Genomic DNA, 25,975 nt, shown 5'->3' with positions numbered 1-25,975 from the left:
AGGAGATTTCTGGGCTCTATCCCCAGAGGTTCTCATTGTAGCTCTGTATTTCCAGCAGGGTTCCAGGTAATGCTAGAGACCATTCTTGAGAACCACAGAACTAGATTGACTCCCTGTCTTATTTATCTTTCCCTTACCTTATTTTAAGTATTATACTAATCTGTGAAATCCAAATCTGAACTAATGATTCACTTTCATTATCCTCTGACTGGACTCAAGGTGTTAAAAAAAACCTTCAACTCCCTTGAAATTATGGACTTTGTGTTTACTAAATATTGTCTTAAAACTGTATCTCTTTCAGAAAGAGAGATTATAAAAACAATCCCGTTTACCATTGCACCAAAAAAATTAAGCTACCTAGGAATAAACTTAACTAAAGAGGTAAAAGACCTCTACTCAGAAAACTACAGGACGTTGAAAAAAGATATAGAGGAAGACATAAACAGATGGAAGAACATACCGTGTTCATGGATTGGTAGAATCAACATCATTAAAATGTCCATACTACCCAAAGCAATCTATAAATTCAACGCACTTCCCATTAAAATACCAACGGCATACTTCAGAGATCTAGAACGAACTCTCCAAAAATTCACCTGGAATAAAAAAAGACCCCGAATAGCTGCAGCAATCCTGAAAAAGAACAAAGTAGGTGGGATCTCAATACCAGATATCAAGTTGTATTACAAAGCCACTGTTCTCAAAACTGCCTGGTACTGGCACAAGAATAGGCATATAGATCAATGGAATAGAATAGAGACCCCAGAAATCGGCCCGAACCAATATGCTCAATTAATATTTGACAAAGGAGGCAAGAACATACAATGGAGCCAAGATAGTCTCTTCAATAAATGGTGCTGGGAAAATTGGACAGATATATGCAAGAAAATGAAACTAGACCACCAACTTACACCATACACAAAAATAAACTCAAAATGGATAAAGGACTTAAATGTACGACGGGAAACCATAAAAATTCTAGAAGAATCCAAAAGCAACAAAATCTCAGACATATGCCGAAGCAATTTCTTCACTGATACAGCTCCTAGGGCACTTGAAACTAAAGAAAAAATGAACAAATGGGACTACATCAAAATAAAAAGCTTCTGCACAGCAAAAGAAACCATCAACAAAACAACGAGAAAACCCACTGTGTGGGAAAACATATTTGCCAATGACATATCTGATAAGGGCCTAATCTCCAAAATTTATAGGGAACTCATACAACTTAACAAAAGAAAGATAATCCAATCAAAAAATGGGCAAAGGACCTAAATAGACACCTTTCAAAAGAGGACATCCAGAAAGCCAAGAGACATATGAAAACATGCTCAAAGTCACTAATCATCCGAGAGATGCAAATCAAAACAGCAATGAGGTACCATCTCACACCTGTCAGACTGGCTATCATCAACAAATCAACAAACGACAAGTGCTGGAGAGGATGTGGAGAAAAAGGAACACTTGTGCACTGCTGGTGGGAATGCAGACTGGTGCAGCCACTATGGAAGACAGTATGGAGTTTCCTTAAAAAACTGAAAATGGAACTCCCATTTGACCCTGTGATCCCACTTCTAGGGATATATCCCAAGAAACCAGAAACACCAATCAGAAAGGATATATGCACCCCTATGTTCATAGCAGCACAATTCACCATAGCTAAGATCTGGAAACAGCCTAAGTGCCCATCAGTAGATGAATGGATTAGAAAACTGTGGTACATCTACACGATGGAATACTATGCTGCTGTAAAAAGGAAGGAACTCTTACCATTTGCAACGTCATGGATGGAACTGGAGAGCATTATGCTAAGTGAAATAAGCCAGTCAATAAAGGAAAAATACCACATGATCTCACTCATTCATGGACAATAGAGACCATTATAAACTTTTGAACAATAATAGATACAGAGGCAGAGCTGCCTCAAACAGATTGTCAAACTGCAGCAGGAAGGCCCGGGAGGGTTGGGGGGCAGGAGGTAGGGGGGTAAGAGATCAACTAAAGGACTTGTATGCATGCATATAAGCATAACCAATGGACATAAGACACTGGGTGATAGAGGAGGCTAGGGGACTGTCTAGGGCGGGGGGATAAAATGGATACATATGTAATACCCTTTGTAATACTTTAAGCAATAAAAAAAAATCATCTTTAAAAAAAAAACAAAAAAAAAACTGTATCTCGTATCAGACAGACTGTCCAATCTATGAGGGAAGGCAGGGGTGAGGGGGTAAGAGATCAACCAAAGGACTTCTATGCATGCATATGAGCATAACCAATGGACATGGACAGTAGGGGAGTGAGGGCATGTGCTGGGGGGTGGGGGCAGCCGGGGAGAGGTCATTGGGGGGGAAAAGGAGACTTATGTAATACTTTAAACAATAAAGAATTAAAAAACACACATACACACAAAAATTGCAGTTAAGGTTTAAAAAACAAACAACAAGAAAACTATATCCCAACTGTGTATTTTATAAACTTAAGGACTGGGCTTTTTGAGAGTGCATTTTTAAATTAAAAAATTCAGCTGACTAAACCATGTACATTTGCATAAAATTAACTATGAAATTTAAACTAAGGTGGGACATTAGACCATTTGCAGCTGATGAAAGACTAAAAGATTCTGTGCATTTTCTTATTTCTGAATAGTCTGTCCCTTGAATAATTGTACAGTGCAACTGGGTACAATGGCTAAAGAGTATACTCTGACAATTAACAATCAAGTTCTAGTAAGTTTAAGCAGAATAAGCTTACACAGCTATCACTAACTGAAACTTCTGATGACTCATAGCTTTCAGACCCTTAAAAGAAGTTTAACCAAATAACCTTTAGAGTTTCTTTTGGCTCTGGAATGCTATGAATTCGTTCATTAAATAGATTAGTAATAATTTTTCCTGGCTGGTTGTCATTTAAATTCCTCATTATAATTTTCTTTTAATGTATAGGTTTCATTGAAGATAGATAAATTATTAGTTATTATTAGTTAGGCAACTCTAGGTTTTAGATGAAATAGCAGGAGACTGGATATACTTTTACCGTGTTTTTTGCCCCATAGTGTTGCTTTAGTAATTAAACCTTCTTTTTTTTCTTCTCAACTTTAAAACTTTCATTTAGGAAACTGTAACTCATGAAAAATTAAGAAGTCAAAAGAACCTTCAAATTTACTATAATTGCTTGTGCCTGAAATCTAAGACTGTGGCCTCATCTTGTTTGCATAATTGTCATCATTATCTGATCATAAAAAACACTAGGCCTTGAAATACTGAAAAGGTTTTTTAAATAATGAAAAATTACTTTCCTTTCCATGAGCAAATGTTTGGGGGAAATGGGGGAATATTAATAGCTTTTCCCAATTAGTTTTTATGCGTTGCCTCACTGTGAGTCACAGCCACCACATAAGACAGATGTTTTTACATCCCTTTGTATTGATGGGGGAGTCACAAAGTGATTAAGTAAGTTGCCTATCTAAAGTGTCACAATTAGCAAATGGAAGATCTGGCATTAATTTCCAGGCCTGATGTCAAAGCCCACAACTTTCTGTGACACTTTATTGAAGAGTTAGTGTAAGCTGAGGAGCAGGTGCCCAGGGTTCTTTATCAGTGTTTGAGAAATCTGAAATGGAGTTTTCAAATATCTCACACTCCAGGGCACAGTTCCTGGGTGTGCAATGTTGCCCATGCTGTGTAAAGTATTCTTTTCTCTCATACAAGTAAATTCCGGAAAGATGTTATTCAGTTCTACTGTACCACAGAGTAAAAGTAATGGGTAGTGCAAGTAGCATAAAGTATGACTTTATTCAGTAATAGATTCCTTTTTCTATGGAATGCTTCCCCTGTTTAAAAGCTATTTAAGCATTCATCAAGGGAAGCAATGTTGTCTTTATGCAATTTCTGTGTGACAGTTTACAGCAGCGATATTCAATCTTTTTTTTTTATTTTATCTCATGGCACATAAACTAATTACTAACATTCTGTAGGACACCAAAAAATACATTTTTTGCTGACCTGACAAAAAAATAGGTATGATTTTGATTCATTCGCACTGGATGGCTATTGTTGTGTTGGCTCTTGTCGTTCTTGTTATTTGACAATCTAAAGGGAAAGAGATCAGTGTTGCTGACTAAATAGTCAGGTATTACCTGTATTAAAAATTCTTGCAGCAAAAATTGCTGGTTGACAGTAAACATAGAATTAAAATATGCTCTCCCAGTTGGTGGTTAAAGTACCATTTGCACTGATGTACTGGTGTACTGATGATGATAGAAGACCTAGATTTTTGAATAACCAACTAATTCAAATACTGGGAAGAAAAACATTTTGATATTAAAGGCTTTTTTTTTTTAATTTGCCCTAGGCTTTCAGGGTTTTTTTTTATTTTATTTGCCCTACGGCCTAGGGCAGTGATGGCGAACCTATGACACGCGTGTCAGAGGTGACACGTGAACTCATTTTTTTAGTTGATTTCTCTTTGTTAAATGGCATTTAAATATATAAAATAAATACCAAAACTATAAGTCTTTATTTTACTGTGGTTGCAGATATCAAAAAATTTCTATATGTGACATAGCACCAGAGTTAAGTTAGGGTTTTTCAAAATGCTGACACGCCGAGCTCAAAAGGTTTGCCATCACTGGCCTAGGGGCTAATCCATAGATTGCTGAAACAAGGAATTGATTTCTAAGTGATTTAGAGTTTAGGAAAATATCTCAGATTTGCTGCTTTTTAGATTTGTTTGAATTTATTGATATCTGAAGTGTTCTTTTCTGCATGGTTGACTACTAAAATTAATGGGTATCTACAGATATTACCGAAAAAAGACAGGCCAGTAGTTAAAGTCCTTTATTTGACTTCTCAGAAGAGAAAAGAAATCTGAAAAGCAAATCATAATCCTGTTAAGAAAATGTTACAGAAGTAAGCAGTCATGAAAATATGAGGCCTGAAAAGCTCTTGCTAGGATGCAGTGTTTTAAAATCATTTCTAAGCTACTTCAGAAGGTTTTAAAAAACAATGCTCCTTCTCCTCAACCTCCCTTCCCGCCTAAAAAAAAAAAACCTTTTGAAATTGATTTGCAAGATTAGTCATCCTTTCGGTTTCTTAACACACTATCTTTCATATCATACCGAATTCTAAATTATAAAGCTTGTTGGCTTTAGATTTCTCTTTTTCACTATTTTTTTCTTAATTGGTGAAGTGAAAGAAAAACCTGTACATATTCGAGAATCTCAACAAAAGGCAGAATCACCTGTGATGTTTCTTCCCTTTCAAACACAGCTCTAGCTGTGCTTTAAGAAAAGCATACATCGTAAGTGGGGCCTCAGTAACTGTTAATTACTGGTCATCTCACTCTTCTGATGCCAGTGAGGTAGAGGGTAATGGGCCTACTTTGCTCTGGCACACACTAGGTGCCTGGCACAGGCAGGCATCCAACAAGGTGCTCTTTTTCGTGTTTGTTTTTCTTAATATTGATTTCAGAGAGATGAGGGAGAGGGAGAGAGAGATGGAAACATCAAAGATGAGAGAGAATCATCAATGGACTGCCCTTTGCGTGCCTCTTACTGGGGGTCGAGCCCATGACTTAGGCATGTGCTCTGAGCAGGAATGGAATTGTGACCTCTTGGTTCGTGTTCAGTCACTGAGCCACACTGGCTAGTTAAGATGCTATTTTTCACACTTGTATCTTGGGGGGGCCACACTTGTATTTGTGGCAGTGCTGTAGATAGGAGATTAAATCACAGTATTAATTTTGGTGTGTGTAAAGTAGACTTTATACTAAATAAAAAATACCCAGCCTTTACTCTGGATTTTGTATACATTATAAATTCTCAGAATTGAGAAGGATAATTTGTTATTCTGAATCATTTCTTTTCAGTTTTTCTGAAACTATATATATCCATTAAGTAGATTTATTGTTGTATTTTTTAAATTACTGACTTACATATGTATTCTGTGATTTTTTTAGGAGGAGACACAATCATTACTAGAAAGCCTGCATGTGTACCATACAAATTACTTTCTGGCTTTGAGATGTCTTCATCAGTTCACTTCTTCTCTTCCCAAGTACCCATTGGGTCGACAGGTAACCAAAATTTCCTCATTTGGAATCTGTGAAGTCAGAATATTGGTAGTTTCTTGCTTTGATTTCGGTAACATTCAAACATCAGAATTTGAAATGGATCCAAATCTTGCAGTGAGTGCACAATCTAAATCCATTCCAGCTGTACCCATTACTGGTAATTGAAACAATATTTTTTACTCTGATGGCCACAACTAGAAACCACCACATCAATCCTATTGATGTTGCTTCCTCTACAATGTATTTGTGCTAAGGCATTTCAGCTTTCTCTGTTTAACACTTTCCATCACTTAAACAAAGGTGACCCTCCACCTTAGTGAAATGGAAAAATTCTGTTTAAGAATGCTTAATGGTTAACCTTGCATTATACTAAGAACTAAAAGGGAACTAGTACTTCTCCCTGCAAAATTATCCTCTGCCGGCCTTTGTGTCATAAAAACCCATGAACCATCTGTAGGATTTTAATGGAAGAATTTTGTATTCTTAAAAGTTTGCACCTAACTCAAAGGTTTAGACAATAAATATGTAAAAAATGACTTGTTGCCCTGGCTGGTTTGGCTCAGTGGATGGAGTGTTGGCCTGCAGACTGAAGGGTTCCGGGACACATGCTTAAGTTGCAGGCTCGATCCCCAGTGGGGGGTCTGCAGGAGGTAGCCCATCAATGATTCTCATCATTGCTGTTTCTAATTCTCCCTCTCCCTTCCTCTCTGAAATGAATTAAAATATTTTTTAAAAATGACTTGTTTATAAAATGATTGCTGCCATTAAGCCTTTTTTTATTAATCACATTATCATTTTCATGATTTTTGTGTTGCAAAGTGACCAGTGATTAACAGCCAATTCCAATATAGTTTCATTTTCCTTATATGCAAATGAAGTTCTTATAAAGACCGATCCATGTGATATATGCCAGTTTTGTTGTCGTCTAAAGAAAATGGTTGTTTTTAATAACCCTAATTTTTTGACTATTTATGTGGATTTTGTCAAACTAGTAGTATGCCAATTTAGTACATCACTTTTGGTTCCTCATAAGTGTGCTATTCACTTACAGATCAGAGAGCTGTACTGCACATGTTTAGAAAAGAACATATGGGATTCAGAGGAGTATGCATCGGCCTTGCAGCTGCTGAGGTAGTTTTTTTTTTAGTCTGCTCTAAGCTTGCCAATATGTAACATCTTCCTCCAGACCTCTGCCTGCCAAGTAGTTTTATAAGTAGCCATGTGTGTCTAATATTTCTATCTATCTTGAATTTATGTTTGTAGCTTACAGTGTTTTTAATGTAGCAACCGTCCATTTCTTGTTGGTGTTACTCTGTTTTTAAGTGTGATTTTTAAAGTAAAAAAGTCAAATAGTAACACTACACAAGTAGGTGTGGATAGTTCTCATGGAGCCAGCTTGACATTGGGGCAGGGAAGGTAGTCATGGAAAGCGAGCTCACCATGGCCCTTCGCTGCTTGAGTGGCGGAGCACATCACTAGGGGAAATGCATCCTGGGAAGGAGGTCACTGCTGACCTCGCTGAGGAGCAACCATGAGTAGGCAGCGGCCTTGATGCTTTTCCCCACCTGAGCTGGCCCTGTTCACATCAACATGGGATAATTCATAAATTATTTATCTAATATTACATGAATAAGTAAGGTATATTGTGGAGTTACTGTTATCAAAGATCAGTTACCATCCTTGACAAATGCATCTTTTAAAGTTATAATCATTTGTTTTCCTTAGCTTTATATGTATGGTGACTCTTTAGTCTTCCATAAAAATAGTGACCACTTGGACAGTGAGAAAAGGAAAATCAAGTGTGAGTTAAGTTTCTGCACACAGTCTTGTAATTTTCCTCAGTGGATATAAATGCTTATATGAAAATATAAAGAAGTCTGAAAACTGAATATTTATTAAGCTTTGGCTTCCTCTGGGCCCACAAGAAAAGAACAGATGGGCACAGTAGGAGGAAAATTCACATTGACAGCACTTTAAGTCCAGAGACTTAATAATACAAATGTTTAGGATCTAGCAGGTGCAGTTTAAGATGGGAAACTAATTTTATGCTATTTGGAAAAATAACTCCCCATGGAAACTAGGTTGCTACTGAAAAGCTGTATTTTATTTTTTTAAATGCCAGTAAGAGATTTCTATGTATTTATATACTTCTACTGAAATATTTCTGAGACTTCTTTTGTTTTCTATTCAAGTTAACATACCTATCTCAAACACCCAATTGATTCTTGCTAGATTTCCTCTTAAACCTTCATGATTAGTGATTGTCTTCCTTCTCCAGGTTGGTATTTCCAAACTCATAGATTCCTTTGTCAGGGAAGGACTTGTTCTTTTCCTTCTGTATCTCCCTTGGCCTGTAGTCTTGGGGTACAAGTCAAGGATCATGAATAGCAATTCCAAGCTAGGGTAGGGAAACATGAATAATAACCACTCTGGGTGAAGGCTTGTAGGGTGCCAGGCACTGCATTATGTACTTTCAATACATTTTCCAGTTCAGTACTCAAGTATTACTAGTATATACTATTGGCCACACTTTAAAGCTGAGAAAACTGAAGCACAGATAGTGTTTTAGTGATTTTCCAGATTCTCTTAACTGTTGATGGAACCAGGTTCTAATCCAGGCTTCACTTTGAAGCTGTTGTACTTAGGGATTTGGAGGTTTCATAAAGCATAAACAATAGAAAGCAAAGTTTAGTCATTTTGCTAAGCTGAGGTCAGAAACATAGGAATGTAAAAGGCACTAAGAGCAAATAAAGCAGCTACAGAAAGGACCAGCAAGAGTGGGCACTACAAAAGGGAAGGAATCTGGGAACCTGGACTGGATTTCTTTTCCCCTTTGTGCAGATTAGACATAGACAGGAAGTCAGAGACACTTGTCAGTTTGGCATTCTAATTAGGAATCATCTGAATTTAGGAAACTAGACATTCTTATCATCTGTCTTCAAACAATTCAAATGATGAAAGAAATTAAGAATAAAATTATAATTGAATGTTACTTTGGAAAGAAAAACTAAGGTACTGTTAGAACCATAGTCTAGTAACATCTCAAGTATCTTGAAAAATCCCTGTTATCTGGAAAGTGACATGCTAAAATAACCATAGATCTACTTGATGAAATATTTCGTGACCCTTAAAAGGTACTTAATTCTTTTTAAAAAATGTTTTTATTGATTTGAGAGAGGAAGGAAGAGAGAAAGAAACATCGATTTGTTCTACTTATGCATTCATTGGTTGACTCTTGTATGTGCCCTAACTTGGGATTGAACCCACAACCTTTGTGTATCAAGACAATGATCTAAACAACTGAAAAAGTTCTTTTGTGGAATCACAAAAGACCCCTAGTAGCCAAAACAATCTTAAAGAAGAATGTAGGTGGAGACATCATGCTTCATGATTTCAAACTATATTACAAAACTATAGTAATCAAAAACAGAATGGTATTGTCATAAAAACAGACAGCTAGATCAATGGAACATAATAGAAATAAACCCACACATATTTGGGCAATTAATGACAAAAGATCCAAGAAAATACAATGAGGGAATAAGAGTCTTCAATAAATGGTGTTGGGAAAATTGGACAGATACATGTGAAAGAATGAGGCCAGACCACTATCTTATACTTCACAAAATCAACTCAAAATGGATTAAAGACTTGAATGTGAGACCTGAAACCATAAAACCGGAAGAAAACATAATCGGTAAATAAGCTTCTTGACATTGGTCTTGGCAATGATTTTTAGGAAAAGATCTATAGGATTTTTATATCACAGTTATTTTAAAAATCTATGCAACAGACATTGATGTGTGTGTGGGGAGCATGCAAGTATACCATAATAATATGTCATAATTTGATATGAGTACATGGTTCTGCATGTCTTCCATACTTCTCCTCTCTGAGTCAACTCTTGGAGCATGAAGACCACATACAGGATATGAATTGGTTAATTTTTTACTCAACTACATCCAATTATATAAGGACATATTTAAGTTAAAATGCCATTTGGGAACAGGAAGTGGTAAAAATGATGCCATCTCTGCAGTGAGCTAGGGAGTACACTGGCTTTTCCTGGTCAGCTATGAAAGACCTTAAGATGAAAAATTTACCTTCCTGTTGGAGAGACTCTCTCAACAGCCATCTAGAAACTAAATACTAGATCAAGAATTTTTCAGATATACGTAATTCTAAAAACCTTGCTTCATAATAAGATTGATCTAAGTCACAGTCCTCAACTTAGAGGAAGGTGATGGATCAGCTGGGCCTGAAGAGTACTGTGCCCTCACATTAGGAGCGATGGATTGCTATGGCAACGATTTTTAAATTGGGATAATGAAAAGTGTGCCCCTGTTTAGGGAATTTATTCTGCCCTCTACCCCATCAATTGAGATTTACTCATCCATACTTACTCCATTTTATTCCAAATAAGGAAACCAAAGCCAGAAACATTGAGTGACTTTTTTGCAGTTAGCAGAGCTGGAATTTAAATCTGAATTTTGAAAGTTCAGTCTGTTTTTTAATCCTGTTTTAATTATTTGAAAGGTGGTATAAAAGGAAATGTATATGGGCATTTCCGGTCAAGGGCATGTGCCTTGGTTACGGGCACATCCCCAGCGGGGAGTGTGCAGGAGGCAGCTGATAGGTGTTTCTCTCTCATCGATGTTTCTGACTCTCTATCCCTCTCCCTTCCTCTCTGTAAAAAAAATCAATAAAAATACATTTAAAAATGAGCCAGCTGAGCAAGTTTCAGGGGACTCAATGTCCCCACCCGTCCTCCCCCTCATGTCCTGACACTAGTCATCTTGGCACAGGCTGCAAACATAAATAAAAGAAGCCATAGTGTATAGTCTGCTTATCCTGAGTGTAACTTTATGAGTTTGTTGCAGAAACAGATTTGCAAGTTGAAGGTGATTGATAGCTGAAGGAATTTACTTTATACTGAAAGAAATTATTCTAATTTCTGAGGAAGGCTAACAGTAATATATAGCTCAGCTTTCATTGAGTTGAAAAAATATGACTCAAAAACATTTGATCACTTTAGCTTTCTTCAGAGAGACTAGAGATTTGGAATCTAAATAATGCGTTGTTTTCTGACTTTGCAGATCATCTTTAGATGATATTTAAAGGTCTAGTGATGAAAATGACAGTTCTGCAGTCTGTGAGATGCTTCCTAAATAGCAGTAATCTAACTTTGGATGGTCTAGGCCAGTGATGGTGAACCTATGACACGCATGTCAGAGGTGGCACGTGAACTCATTTTTTTTGGTTGATTTTTCTTTGTTAAATGGCATTTAAATATATAAAATAAATATCAAAAATATAAATCTTTGTTTTACTATGGTTGCAAAAAATTTCTATATGTGACACGGCACCAAAGTTAGGGTTTTTCAAAATGCTGACACGCCAAGCTCAAAAGGCTCGCCGTCACTGATCTAGATTTATCCATGCAGGAGATACATGAGATTGCACTATTAACATCTAATTTCTTACGTTTAGAGCAGGGATTGCCAGTTCTGAATTTGCATCACAGTGGATCCTCCACAATTATTTGTAGGCTTGTGGTAAAGTCAGACAAACCGCTGAACTGTTGAAGTTCATTTTACAGCAAAATATGTTGAGAGTAATGTTTTTAGAGTAATGCTTTTCAGGCTTTAGTGTGCATAAGAATCAGCTGAGGTATATTAAATGTGTAAATTTATGCCCTCTCCCCCAGAATTCTGAATCTTATTATTGGGAACCTCAGTGTTGTGGTCAGCAGCAACCAGAATTTAACAAGCACTCCACCACATTTGGACATATGGTCCAGGAACCACTTTGAGGAACACTGTTCTAGAAAATAAGGGAATAGGAGCCCTGGTCAGGTGGTTCAGTTGGTTGGAGCATTGCCCCATACACCAAAAGGTGGTGGGTTCAATTCCCAATCAGGGCACATACCCAGGTGGCAGGTTCAGTTCCCCATCGGGCAATGTGCAAGAGGCAGCTGATAGATGTTTCTCACATCAGTGTTTCTCTCTCTCTCTCTCCCCTCTTCCTCTCTTTCAAGTCAATTAAAAAAGAAATTGAGGAAGAAATGAAGCCATTAAAGGAAAAGATAAGTCTTAATTGTAGAGAAGTGCATGACTTTGGGCCATTGATCTCAAATTGATCTCTTAGTCCAAAACTGGAAAAAAGTATTTAATTGCTAATAGTGAGCCATGGTTTTTTTATATCAATAAACAGGAAAAAAAAATCTGAATTTGTATTTTAAGTTTTTTTTTATTAAAGTGAATGCCCACTACTACTTTTCTGCTAGTAAAATGAATAGGTAGCTAAGAAATAAAATGGAGAAATAGCTAATCAAACGTAGTTTGACAACTTATTTTTTCTTGTGAATTTAGCATTATACTTTTGTAGTTTTTTGTGCTTGATATGTTGAGCCACTGATGGCAAAGATGACCCTTGTTTTTACCTACATTGAATTTTGCCCAAGTGAGAGATTAAGGTAGACAAGTAGATAGGCAATTAAATACAGAGTAATAAGGGCTGTGATGGGTGAGGAACTAATAGACTGTACAATTAACTTTCATTTGGAGGTTGAGCAGTTTCTTGGAGAAGTGGCATCTAAGATGAAATAGCGAGGCTTAGAAGGAATTATGCATATTTTATTTCACTTGTCATGATCGTATACGATTGCTTTGTTGTGTTGTCTTTGAAGAAGATAATCTCTAAATGTTTGTAGTTTTTTTTTGTAAGCATTTTTGTTTTTTCTTCTTGTCTTCATTGATATATTTTCAGGTTTACGTTTTTGAATATTTTTCAAAGCAGTTTTATAATGGTGTGTTGAAAACCTGCGAACTCATTATTCAGATCTTTGCATTAGCCGTGGATTGGCTAGTTTCTCCTTATAGTCTGTTCTCAATCAGACGTTTATATAATCAGTACTTAAGCAGAAATTATTCTGCACAATGAAGCAGAACACTCCATTGCCCTGCAGGATGATTGCTTTTAATGATTGCTAAAGGATTCTCTTTCTGTCTCAGTTAAGGAAACATTTTTTATGGCAACCTATAAAACTTTTAACACACTAAGTACGACAAGCCTTTTTTGAACCATTTACTTGATGGTGATATAATCACTTAATCAAGTTGGTTAAAGATAAATAGCTCATTTTCCACATTAATATCATCTATCCTAGATGTGTTTTTTCCGTTCTCTTCAAAGTAATCTAGTATGATGGCTTTTATACTTTTAAATTCAAATATTTTCTTTTCAGTTTTATTCTATTTCTTTGAAAGCAATGTGCCGGATGGAATCCACCAAAATTCGAAAGCATTGTCACACTATCTTCAATTCCTCTCCTCCCATTATCTCTTTAACTTACTTGTTTTTTGCACAACTACCTTGGTCAAGGTCAACAGTGACCTTGTACCTAAATGTAATGGTCTATTCTCCGTGTGCATTTGTATTTTTAAACTATTTTCAGCATTTAACATAGCTCATCACTTTTTTTTTTTAAACCTCACCTGAGGATATATTTTCATTGATTTTTAGAAGGATGTGGGAGAGAGAAAGAAAGAAACTTAAATTGGTTGCTTCCTGTACGCACCCCAAACTGGGGGGATGTAATCCAAAACCCAGGTGTGTGCCCTGGCCAGGAATCGAACCCTGGACTCTTCGGTGGATGGGAGGATGCTCCTACCAACTGAGTTACACTGACCAGGTCAGAAGAGAAGATTTTACATGTTTTCTTAAAATCTGGAAAAGTTTGCCTTTTGTCCACCCCTACCAGTTTCTATATATATTGGTTTGGTTGTATGATATTTTTTGTTTTTCAGTCGGCATCTAAATTTTAGTTGAAGTAACCAGGTTAATTTTTTCAGTAGTCATAATCTAGTTAGATTTGTATTTTCCCCCTAACTTAGTAATATTAGTATTTTTCCCCATTTTTTTATTATGAAAATTGTCAAACATAAGATAATTATCTTGCAGAATAGCATACATTCTGGATTTGTCTGATTGTTTCTTCGTGATTAATATAAGAAGTTTTAATCATTGTAGTCTTCATAATTTAGGACTGTTTGCTGAGAATAGCTTGTATACTTATGTCATAGCGCTGAACATTACTAATATTAACTTGATTCCATTTCATTCTGTTACTGAATATGATCTTAGTGGAGAGATCCTATAAGTAATGGCTCTGAGAACAGGATCTTAATTTGAAAATACCTGTGTTCTTTCTCCATTTCTAACAAAGATTTCCAATATGGCCTTAAATGAGTTACACAACTCTTCCGCTTGTTACAAAACAAGCAGAATTTCCCATGTTACTTAAAGTTAAGTGGATTTCCTGACTGATGTTTATAATGCCCATAAAAGATATAAAGCATAGCTAAAATAGTAATTAGAGAAATTATTGTGATACTCTTCTGGTCCTTCCAAGCAAGCTTTCTTTTAGCATAAGTATTATTTCCTCAGCAAACATTTCTTGTCTCATATTTACATTTATATCTGAAGTGAAGGGAAACCTTCAATGCTTACTGTATGGCAATCACTGTGTTAGATTCTTCAAATACATCTTCTCATTAGTTTTTAAGCCTCCATTCTAAGCTGTGAAATAGGTAAGTCCCTGTTTCATTTTACAGACAGGGAAACCAAGGGTCAGGGGTGTTTGGTAATTTGTTCTATATTGCAGACATGGTAAGTGCCAGAGCCAGACTTTGAACCCACATGTTTGTAAGCTTTCTAAGCTGAGCTTCATCATGAGAACTCTTCTGAATATTTCTGAATGTCATACATATTGAGGAAAATCTCTCCAACAAATTTTGGTAGCTACTAATGAAGAATTTATACCATCTTCTTCTGATCAGAATCATTTCATATGTAGACAATATTTTTTAACCTCATTAATGTTCCAGTTAGATTACATCTCCTGTCACTGATTCTATTCTAGAATGTTGGCAAAGGATGAACTGATGACCATCCTTCAGAAGTGTTTCAGCGTTTTAAAGTCCTCTTCTGAAAAGCAGCTTGGCAGCACAGCAAAGAGGATAGAGGAGCTCCTGGCCCAGCTTCAGAGCCTGGATGGTGAGAAGATGATATCCTGCCAATTTTACTGGCTATGAAAATCATGTAGCTAAAATGACATGGAAAACCCCATGTTCAGATGTATTGAGAGATGAAGGCATAAAGTAGTTCATGATTAGTCAGTATACCAAGCCTCAGAATATTACATATTGATAATTACAAACAGGTCAAATGGTTATCTTCCAACTTTGGTTTAAGCAATGAAAAACATCAAATGGGCGAAAAATAGAAACATTCTTTGTGCAGATGGATAATTTGGAGGACTTACCTTTAAAAAAAAAGGTGGGGGAGGGACAAAAACATTAAGATTGATAAGATTAGCAGGGCATCGTAATTAACGACTCCTTTTAGATTTTCTTTTTTTCTTAAGCATTCCATCAGGTCCTTTATAGATTTCAAAAACACTGCATAAGTCATTAGTAAGCCTGAAAAATTAATAGTTCTCAACTGCTTTCACAGCAGTGAGGCTCATTGGTGTGCTGATTACCAGTGCATGAGGTCTGCTTTAATCAGACTTACAAGAGCCTGAATCCTTCAGTGAAAGTGAACTGAGGCAGCCTGCCATTTCTCTGTGTTGAAGGGTTACCAGTTCCCTTATTTTCATGGCCCCCATGTGGCCATATTTATATTTGCCAGATGCTGGGGTGCCTGGTTGTGTACAAGTACCCATGTTCTGTTCTCTCATGCTCCAGGACTTGTTGTTCTTGTGGGCACCACAGATTGGTGCTGATCATTAATTCTCATGGGCTCTTCTGCTCTCTCTCTAGCACCAAAGTATGGAATTCTTTTGGTAAAGCATTTCCCCTATTCAGGAAAATTTTAATGGAGCTTGGGGGAAAGAGACAGCTTGGTGGATAATGTATAAGCACATAGATTGGACATGGATTAGTGGAAATATTTTACTTGTAATGCCCATAGTAATCCTTCCTGTTTGGCAGGTGTTCCTTTGTCTTGTAAAGCCTTTGGATTTAGGAAACCACTTTTGCTGATACCCCTCCCCGTCTCCCTGCTGCAGTGTTAGGCACCGGAGGAATGCTTAGTTAATGGAAGGTGAAAGAGCAAGTGGCAGGAACAGGCAAAAGGAGGAAGTACCCCGTAAGACTAAGGGGTGGGTTCCCTCCAGGTTGTGGGTGGGCATGAGCCTAGCCATGTTTCAGAAGGGCTGTGATTGGTAATTGTGGATATCATTGAGTCCAGCCTCAATAAAGAATCTAAAGCTCGGAGGAGAAAGGAACTTGCTCAAAATCCCACAGCCAGCTAGCACCCAGACCAGTACCTACCTCTCTTAATCACCAGCTCATTGTTCTTTTCTCACCGATTCACACTTTAAATGCCCCCTAATTATGGTCACTGGGACAGTGAAGGTCCACTTTAAGGACATAAATAGGGTACAAGACTTAGGAGTATTTAAGATAAATTAGGTAAATTTCAATCTTTTACAAAATTGCACTCAGCCCTACCTGGTTTGGCTCAGTGGAGAGAGCGTAGGCCTACAGACTGAAAGGTCCCGGGTTTGATTCTGGTCAAGGGCACATGCCCAGGTTCCGGCTTGGTCCCTAGTAGTGGGCGTGCAGGAGGCAGCTGATCAATGATTTCCTTTCATCATTGATGTTCTGTCTCTCTCCCTTTCCCTTCTTCTCTGAAATCAATAAAAATATAAAAACAAACAACAACAAAAAAAACCACACCAAAATTGGATTCGGATATTTGTAAAATAAAACTGCATATATAATTTTAATTAGAGTTCATGTAACATAAGCTAATGAACAAATTCTATGATGTGCTAATACTACATGAAGTAATGTAGCTTAATGGGAAGGATGGAGATTAAGATGATTAATAGTGTAAAGAATAAAGAATTTTACAAGTTGAAGCAAAACTAGTGTCTAGAAGAAATGTTTGTAATTTCTCTATTTCCAAAAGTGACACATTGTTGTTAATATAGTGACATTAAAACCCCCTACATTGGAAAAGCAGAAATATTTGACTATATGCTATCTCCGGTTCCTTCACACTTATTACATATTATAGTCTGGTTTTAAAATTACATTTGGAGGGTTAAGTAGGTCAGAGTGTCATATTTATTTTTAAGAATCTGCTACGTGTTAATGAAATGGGACAAAGAATTTATCAGATATTTTAACCTTAAATTATATCTTTCTTGAACCAAGAATAATCCATAGCTAAAAGGAAGTTTATTCTTTGAGAACAAGATCACTTCCCTAGCTGCATCCTCCTGTCTCAGACTTGGTCCGAATGAGCCGTGTGAGTATGCAGTTCTAGCAGCTGCCTTGCACGAGTAAGAGTGTATACAGCCTCACCTCTCCAGAAGCACAGCTGCACCTCTGGCCAGATGTGGTTTACTTTGGCCTATGCTGAAGAGCAAAGGTGCACTTTGTGTTTTAATAGATTATGTCAAAACTTTTACACACCCTCTTTATTACTTTAATAGCATTTTGTCAAAAATAGTACATTGGAACATCAGGGCCAAACTTGCCAGTGTGTAGGTTTATGTTGTTGATCATCGGCATAGTCAAAGGAATACAGTTTAAATTTGTTTTTGTTTTTTTTGTTTGTTTGTTTTTTAAAATATATTTTATTGATTTTTTACAGGGAAGAAGGGAGAGGGATAGAGAGTTAGAAACATTGATGAGAGAGAAACATTGATCAGCTGCCTCCTGCACGCCCCCCAGTGAGGATGTGCCCGCAACCAAGGTACATGCCCTTGACTGGAATCGAACCCTGGACCCTTGAGTCCGCAGGCCGACGCTCTATCCACTCAGCCAAACCGGTTTGGCTAAATTTGTTTTTTAAAAGCTATTTATAACAGGACAAAGACTTGGCGCTTTTTGCTGTTGGTTTTTTTGAAGGAGGGTATTTGTTTGTACTTTGTTTTCATTGTGGTCACATTTTAAAAATTCAGTAGCTGGTTTTTTCAAGACCCCTCTGCAGCATAAGTTATGTAATATTTATTGACCTTTAGCTTCTAGAAGAAATAATTTATCTGATGGACCCTTGATCCCCTGCCAAATGTAACTGTATTTCTCTTGGAATAGTAGAAATGTTGGTTCTCCTGACTTGAATCGATTTATCCCAGTTGCTGTATATTGGTTTTGTATTAAAAGCAGAAATCAAAGAGGAAGAAGATGCTTCTGGGTCACAGTCAAAGGGGCTTCAGAAGACAGACCTCTATCATCTTCAGAAGGTCAGGTCACTTCTCCTTCCAGTGACATCCTGTGATACTCCCTTTTTTCCAGTATGTACTGTAGATTAGCTCTACCTGGATATTTCTATTTTCCTTTTAAAATCACACCCAGGAACAAAGCAGATTTTGTAATTTACTTGTAAATGAAACATCCTATTTATCTCACTGCCAGCCTCATTCTCCATGTACAGTCTGGAATTTACTAGTGAACATGGGTGGAAACTGTTCCTGTAGCCTCAGAGAGAGAGAAAATTAACTGGCAATAGGGAAAATGGGAACATAGTTGCAAAAAAGAATCCAATTATTTATCTGATGTATTTATTGGTATTTCTGTTGAGCCTACCTCATTAGTTTTAGATACTTTTGTTGATTTTTTTAAATGTATAGTCATGTAGAGCAGAAATTGAACTACAGTATACCCATTGTAATCTTTTTCAGGTAGTTCTAACTTTATTTATTTATTTTTTTAAAAAAAAATATATTTTATTGATTTTTTACAGAGAGTAAGGGAGAGGGATAGAGAGTTAGAAACATTGATGAGAGAGAAACACCAATCAGCTGCCTGCTGCACACTCCCCACTGGGGATGTGCCCGCAACCAAGGTACATGCCCTTGACCGGAATCGAACCTGGGACCCTTGAGTCCGCAGGCCGATGCTCTATCCACTGAGCCAAACTGGTTAGGGCTAGTTCTAACTTTAGAATCTTGGTTGTCAGAATATAGAACCTTCTTTGTATAGCATGATACCAAGTTATGATAAATGTAGAATAAAATTTCAATCTAAGCAAAAGCAAACCACATGGAAATCTATTCTGTTAGTGTGGCAAAAGGGCGAGGTTTTTCTTTTCCTTGTAAGTCCTTTACTTAAATGAAGTAATGAGTTGTGGATAGTGAGCACTCTGCCATATAACTTAGTAACGATGTTAACTGCCCTTTTCCTCTTTCCCTGAAAATTTACTCAGTGTTTGGAGCAAAACACTAGGAGGATTCTTTCCAGACCTTAAAAATAAAAAAGAACCCATTTTGATCTGATTCTTTCTTGCATATTCTGTCTTAGGCAAAGGGCATCAGCTGCCTTTGAGGGGTTTTCTTTCTCCAAATCACCAGAAAAGCTATGTTCTTTCCATCCACAGTCACTATTGGAAATGAAGGAGTTAAGAAGAACAGGAAAGAAACAAACCAAGTTTGAAGTCCTGAGAGAAAAAGTTGTGAACTTCATTGACAGTCTGGTGAGGTGAGTGGTTGCTCTTAAGAGCTAAAAATCTGGCTATTTTCCCAAATAGCACTGATGTGATAGCATCCATACCCATTTTGGGACACTTCCCCCTAGATTAGGCTTTATGCTTTTCAGGTTCCTCCTTCCAGCTTAGAATTGTAATTTTGATCGTCTTTCCATCCTTATGAAGATGTGTAAACAAAATGACTTAGTGCATTCTTTTACAGCTAGTTCAAAAATGCAGGTTTATATTTGATCTAGTTCATTAGGCTGGGATAGGAGGGGTGGTGATGAAAACAGAAAGCATTTTCCCCCTCTCTAATAACACAGTGTTTGCATTGCACTTTATTCTTTTTTTTTTTTTTTATTAAATCTATTGTTCAGATTATTACACTTTATTCTTTCTCTATCTCTGCTAAGAGTATGCTGGACCTGGGCCAAGCCCCAGAGCAGACTAGCCGTAATGTCCTATTTTATCCCGAGTAAAGAAAGGACTTATAATTCTAGAGAATACCTGTGCGACTCATTATCAGCACTAAATTCATGTTGAGAAATGTACTCATAGCAAACTTAGAAGTCTACCAGTCTTGCTTGTTTTTTGGGAAAGCCAGATCATTGCTATAGAAAAACAAGGCAAGTGAGAAAAAGAAAATGACTTAATAGTTAAAGAATAGGAAAACAAACTGTTATTTATCATTGCTGATTATATTTTAATGGCAGTCTAACGCAACAGCCAGCTAGACACTGAATAGAATCAAGTACTAAAAATATAGCAGCTCAGTTATTGAAGACAAAAAGTGGTTTTCTGATAAATTACCTGACCTTCTTGAAAGTGAAAAGTTCCATTTTCCAGGACAATGTGGGGGCAGAGTCATTGTTCCTAGTCATTGGGGAGAAATTACTAATGTCATGAAAGGGGTCCAAATGACCAACCAAGTATGACAAAGGCAGTTTACAGTGAGAGAAATGTGTCATATAAAAGTGATGCAATGCAATGTTGAACTGACCTACAAACCAGAAATGACCTTATAGAACTCGTAGAGTTAATCTTGCCCTGCTGGCTTCCCTGTTCTTATAGTTTCCTGACCCAAGTTCCTAGATCTTCCCTTTTACCAGGTTGTGACCATTGCAGTTGCTAAAAATAATTTTGCAATGAATTGTAGCATAATTTCTAAGCCGAATATCAGGTTCCTTTTGTAGTTCTCACAAATCCCAAATTGTAGGCTCTGAAACCAGACAACCATTTCCCATTTGTGATCTTTGACCTAATATGTCTGACCTTTTACCTTTCTGAGTAGTTACTAAAATAAAACTGAACATGATTGAAATATGTTGTGAAATCACAAAATTTTCCTTACTAGGATTGACTTTCTTTACTAAGATTGACTCTCCCAGGAGGAAAGAGATTAGGATTTGTAGCATATTAGAGCTAAAAGGGACCCGAGAAGTCATGTAGCAGCTAAAGCCCAGCGAGAGGCTGACTGTGGAAAGTCCCAGGCCCCGTATGATGACATCTGTCAGAAGGCCCTCATTATTTCTCCATACTGTTGCCAAGGATCAGTCACATTACGGTTGATCGAGAAGAGCTTGGGGTTCTGGAGGAAGGTGCTCTAGAGCTGTTCAAACAAGTGATATACAAACAGACCGTGAAACTTTGCTGAGCTGGAAATTAGAAGGAAGAGAGAAGCCAAAGAGATGCTTGAAAGGAAGTGACAAAGGAAGAGATTTAAGTTCAAAAAGCTAAATGGGAAAGGAAGTGGCTAGAAAAAGTTTGAGGAAAGTCAAGATGGCCTTGTGGACATTTGGCAAACTTCAAAGCAAATACCAAGAGGAAGAAAAGAAAAATCGGACCTTCCTGAAACCACCGAAAGTAAAAGTGAAACTGTGTTGAGTGGCCACCGGGGGTCACAGCCTCATAACCTCCCCCCAACTCTCCCCTCCAACTCTGAAGGACTCATTCTTTACTCCCATTTCCACCCCAAAGTAGAGTAGTATTTTCTTTTTAGTCTACTTTTGTTTGCAATTCAATTTTATATCAGTAGTAATTCTTTTGTACATTGAAAGGAGGGGCTCTGTTTAAAAAGAAACTGTCCACACCCCCTACCCTTAGGCGAACCAAGATTGGAAGGTGCTACCATTGGTGCTGCCTTCTCTTCCCACAGCCTGTTATTTAACGTTTTGTACTTCACTGAATTGTGATAGTTAGAAACTTCATATATAGTTTGTGGAAATTATCCAGTTAAACATATTGCTTGGGGGGAAAAAATTAAACATAAGCAATAGACTCCAAAAGGCAGGGTTCCCAGTGTACCATGAGCCTTATTGAGACTACTGAGAGCAGAGACTAAGTTAATGGTTTTCACCAAAACACAAGCTTCAACTTTTTAGCCCCTGATACTAAGTGGTTCTACCAGTTCCCTAAAAACACCTCTCTGATCTGAATCCAAAATGAGCATGGTAGATGCTGTAGTGTCCAACTAATTGCATATTTCTTCTCACAGCAAATAAGTTGCAGAAGAATATTTCTGTGCCAATCTCCAGGTTTATAGTTGTTGTTTCCTTAATGTAGCCCAGTGGAAACAAAATATAGGCAAATATATTACCTCTGATGGAGATACTTTGAGGATATTAAAAAAGACTTTTTCCCTTAGGAATTCTAAACATCCTATCTAATAATAGACAAACATGGTAATTAACCATACCTCCGCTACATTCCCATTGGCTAATCAGGGTGATATGCAAATTAACTGCCAACAAAGATGGCGGCTGGCAGCAAGGCAGCTGAAGCGAACATGAGGCTTGCTTGCTCCAGTGATGGAGGAAGCCAAGGTTCCCCACCTGCCGCGGCTGGGCTCTGAGCTGCACTCTAAGCAACAATGTTGCAATTATAGAAGCTAAACAAACCCCAGCTACCTGCTTTCAGCCAGCCGGCCTTGGAGCTGGAGCCGCAACAAAGTTTCAATTACAGAAGGTAAATAAATCCCAGAATAAAAAAGAAAAAAAGGAGAGACTGGGAGCTTCAGTTGCAGGCTTGGCCTGCCTGAAAACAGCCCTCAGCCCCTCATCCAGGCTGGCCAGGCACCCCAGTGGGGACCCCCACCCTGAAGGGGGTGCAGGCAGCCTGAAAACAGCCATTAGCCCCTCACCCAGGCTGGCCAGGCACCCAAGCGGGACCCCACCCTGATCCAGGACACCATTCAAGGCAAACCAGCCAGCCCCCGCCTGTGCACCAGGCCTCTGTCCTATATAGTAAAAGGGTAATATGCAAACTGACCCCAACAGCAGAAAGACTGGAATGACTGGTTACTATGACACACACTGACCACCAGGGGGCAGACGCTCAATGCAGGAGCTGCCCTCTGGTGGTCAGTGTGCTCCCACATGGGGGAGCTCTGCTCAGCCACAAGCCAGGCTGATGGCTGCCAGTACAGTGGTGGTGGTTGGAGCCTCTCCTGCCTCCTCAGCAACGCTAAGAATGTCTGACTGCACCTTAGATCTGCTCCCTGCTGGCAAGTGGACATCCCCCGAGGGCTGCCAGAGGGATGTCTGGTTGCCATCTTAGGCCCAATCCCCCAGGGAGCAGGCCTCAGCCAGCAGGTGGTCATCCCCCGAGGGGTCCCAGACTGAGAAAGGGCACAGGCCGGGCTGAGGGACCCCCCCGCCCCCCGCCCCGAGTGCACAAATTTTTGTGCACCGGGCCTCTAGTTAAATATAAAGATGTTGAAAAGGGAGAGGATTACAAATGTGAGACAATAATTTTTTCTGAAATTGACTATCTGGTTGCCTTGTTAAACTTCTAGTCCTTATTACATAGCAGGGATGTCAATAGAATCTTTAATGATTGGGGAGTAACAGCCTAAGGTTGGTGTAGGAAGAGATTATGGTCAGAAATTATAAATGAGTAACCAGCCATCCAGGGTGGCATTCAGCATCACCAAAACCATTCCTGCGGCTATAGCTAAATTAACTTAATCTTGAGTAAGGTGTTAGCAGTACTTGAGGTACAGAATGCTGGTCCTTAGGTCAAGTTACAAATCATACTCCTTGCAATTGGTTTTTATTCTGATTGACTGCAGATGTCTACATGAGTGGACTGAGCTGGGGGCCAGGAGCTCTTGAGACAGGGAGGAAGGAGATACTGGGGAGTGATGTGTATGGTTAATACCCTCTTCACTATCTCTTCCTCCACTGACACACTGGTGAGCAGGAATAGTGGGATTTTCTGGGGAATGGTATCCTCTGCAGGAGGGAGAAAGCCAGGACTCCAGGAAGAAGAGGGTGATTTCCCTGGTAACTGGGCTGAGGTAAATGCGCTGCTTGCACTCATGGGAAAAGGAGCTGTTACAGTCTGTCATGTGGCCAAAATACTTTAAGGCTAGGACTGGACTAAGCCCCAGGAATCTTTCTGAAGGCATATGAGTTCACTGAATTAGTGACTTATTACTCTGTCTTTGGGTAGAGTATACCGAAGCTTCTTCCAATTTGTTACCCTCTAGGCCAGGGGTCCTCAAACTTTTTAAACAGGGGGCCAGTTCACTGTCCCTCAGACCGTTGGAGGGCCGGAATATAGTTTTTAAAAAAACTATGAACAAATTCCTATGCACACTGCACATATCTTATTTTGAAGTAAAAAAACAAAATGGAAACAAATATTTGTATTTGCATGTGGCCCGCGGGCCGTAGTTTGAGGACCCGTCCTCTAGGCCACCAAAGACTTATGTCACTATCATGGTTGAGACCAGCTGATGGGCTCATTATACATTCAAAGTGAATTTAAAAAAAATGATTTTAGAGAGAGGAAGGGACAGGGAGAGAAACATCAATGTGAGAGAGAAACATTTATTTGTTGCCTCCTGTATACACTGCAATTGAGGGACAAACGCACAACCTTTTGGTGCATGGGACATTATTCCAACCAACTGAGCCACATTGGCTCAAACTGAATTTTTTAATGCTTTATTTTTTAAGTTCAGATTTAGTTATGTTTATCATCTAACTCAGAAGAATCCCAAGTTACACTTTTTAAATTTGCTTGTTTTTCAATACCGTGAAGCTATCATTTAGCCTTTTCTGCCTTCTAAAGTAAAAAGTACTTCTAACAAAAAACTTTCAAGGTACCATTTCTATGAGAGATACCAATTAAAACACTTTCTGTGATCCAAAAAGAATTTTGTAAACTCTTAATTCCAGGCACAAGGCCTTTTTAATATTTGCAAGAGTTAAGTGTTTGCTCTGGCAGGAATGTGGATATTTTGGTTTTCTAAACAACTTAAGAAAGTATATCTTTAATACTTTAAGAAATTGTACTCTAAAGGTTCATAGCAGAAATGTAATTTATGTACATTTGTTCTTAAAGGTTTAAATCAGAACAAATATAGTTTCTTGTGCTCTATAGAGTTCTGGAAGTTTTAAAAAATAATGGAATAGGTACAATTCTTGATAAACCTGCATTGAATTTGATATTTGGGTTTGTTTGTTTTTGGTTGTTATTGATTTTGCCCATTAAGCAAATTGCTCAGTCTTCCCTCAGATTCACAAAAATGTTACATTGACATTAAACCTGTGCTTATCTAAATGCTGATAGCTGACTTGGGCTTTTTCAGAGAATACCTTCTGCTTCCCGAGACACAGCCTCTGCAGGAGGTGGTGTACTTCACCGCCGCTCACACCCTTCACGAGCACCTCAATGCTGCTCCGCGCATGGCCCTCCACACTGCGCTCAACAACCCCTATTATTATCTCAAGGTAAGGAGCAGATTCACTCTCTGACAGTTTGGGTCAGACCCCAGGAATTATTCATCACAAAAACATAAATTTACAGTTCCTAGTGACCAGGCAGTTAGTTGGCAGCTCAGAGTTGTCACCTCTGTCAGATACCTTTCAAAATCCTTCAGACTTCAGAGGGTGTTTTCTAAGACAGTGAAAATAACCAAGTCAACTAATGCTGCCAACATTGGATCATTGTAAATGTCTTCCCCTTCGTGTGATAAAATCAGTAGATACTAAAACGTGAGTAAAATGCTACTACTCTTGTGAAATAAATGTTTCCTACAGTAACAGCAAAATAATGGCTCAAACTATATGGCCTACTAAAATTACTTAGAAATGCTCTGGGATTTCATCTTGAATTTTAAACCAAGGAAAGATCTATTCTGAGAGAGCATCTCCAGATGGCCGGAATCTGCCAGGGATAGACTCCTAAAACCAGACACATTTGATAGTTCTACAAAGTTGTTTATACTGAGAGTACAAGACAGATCAGGATCTTAAAAATCAACTTTCTTTAGCAAGGTAAAGTGGTCACTTTAAACATTTTAGTAAGCTATATTGCAGTAAGTTAATATACATATATTAAAAAGTTTGTTGACAGTTTTTTAATAAGTTAATATTAAGTTAAAATATTAGTCACTAACTTGTCAACTCAG

At 38.0% G+C, this 25,975-nt stretch overlaps 1 protein-coding gene across 4 annotated transcripts in view; it reads left to right on the top strand.

Annotated features, from left to right (window-relative positions):
* Positions 1 to 25,975, top strand: part of ORC3 (origin recognition complex subunit 3) — a 59,132-nt gene that overhangs the window by 29,921 nt on the left and 3,236 nt on the right. For 3 of the 4 annotated variants that reach the window (XM_059700998.1, XM_059700996.1, XM_059701000.1), the window contains 6 exons: positions 5,959 to 6,075; positions 7,124 to 7,203; positions 14,996 to 15,129; positions 18,255 to 18,334; positions 19,468 to 19,568; positions 25,154 to 25,295. In XM_059700998.1, coding sequence (XP_059556981.1) covers positions 5,959 to 6,075; positions 7,124 to 7,203; positions 14,996 to 15,129; positions 18,255 to 18,334; positions 19,468 to 19,568; positions 25,154 to 25,295 — 654 coding nt within the window. The remainder of the gene's footprint in view (positions 1 to 5,958; positions 6,076 to 7,123; positions 7,204 to 14,995; positions 15,130 to 18,254; positions 18,335 to 19,467; positions 19,569 to 25,153; positions 25,296 to 25,975) is intronic. The other variant, XM_059700997.1, reaches the window with a different exon arrangement.

Source organism: Myotis daubentonii, chromosome 6 (genome assembly GCF_963259705.1).
Source record: "Myotis daubentonii chromosome 6, mMyoDau2.1, whole genome shotgun sequence".
NCBI classification, from domain to species: Eukaryota; Metazoa; Chordata; class Mammalia; order Chiroptera; family Vespertilionidae; genus Myotis; species Myotis daubentonii.
Note: the sequence above shows the minus strand (reverse complement) of the source record. Positions and strands in the feature narration are given on the sequence as shown.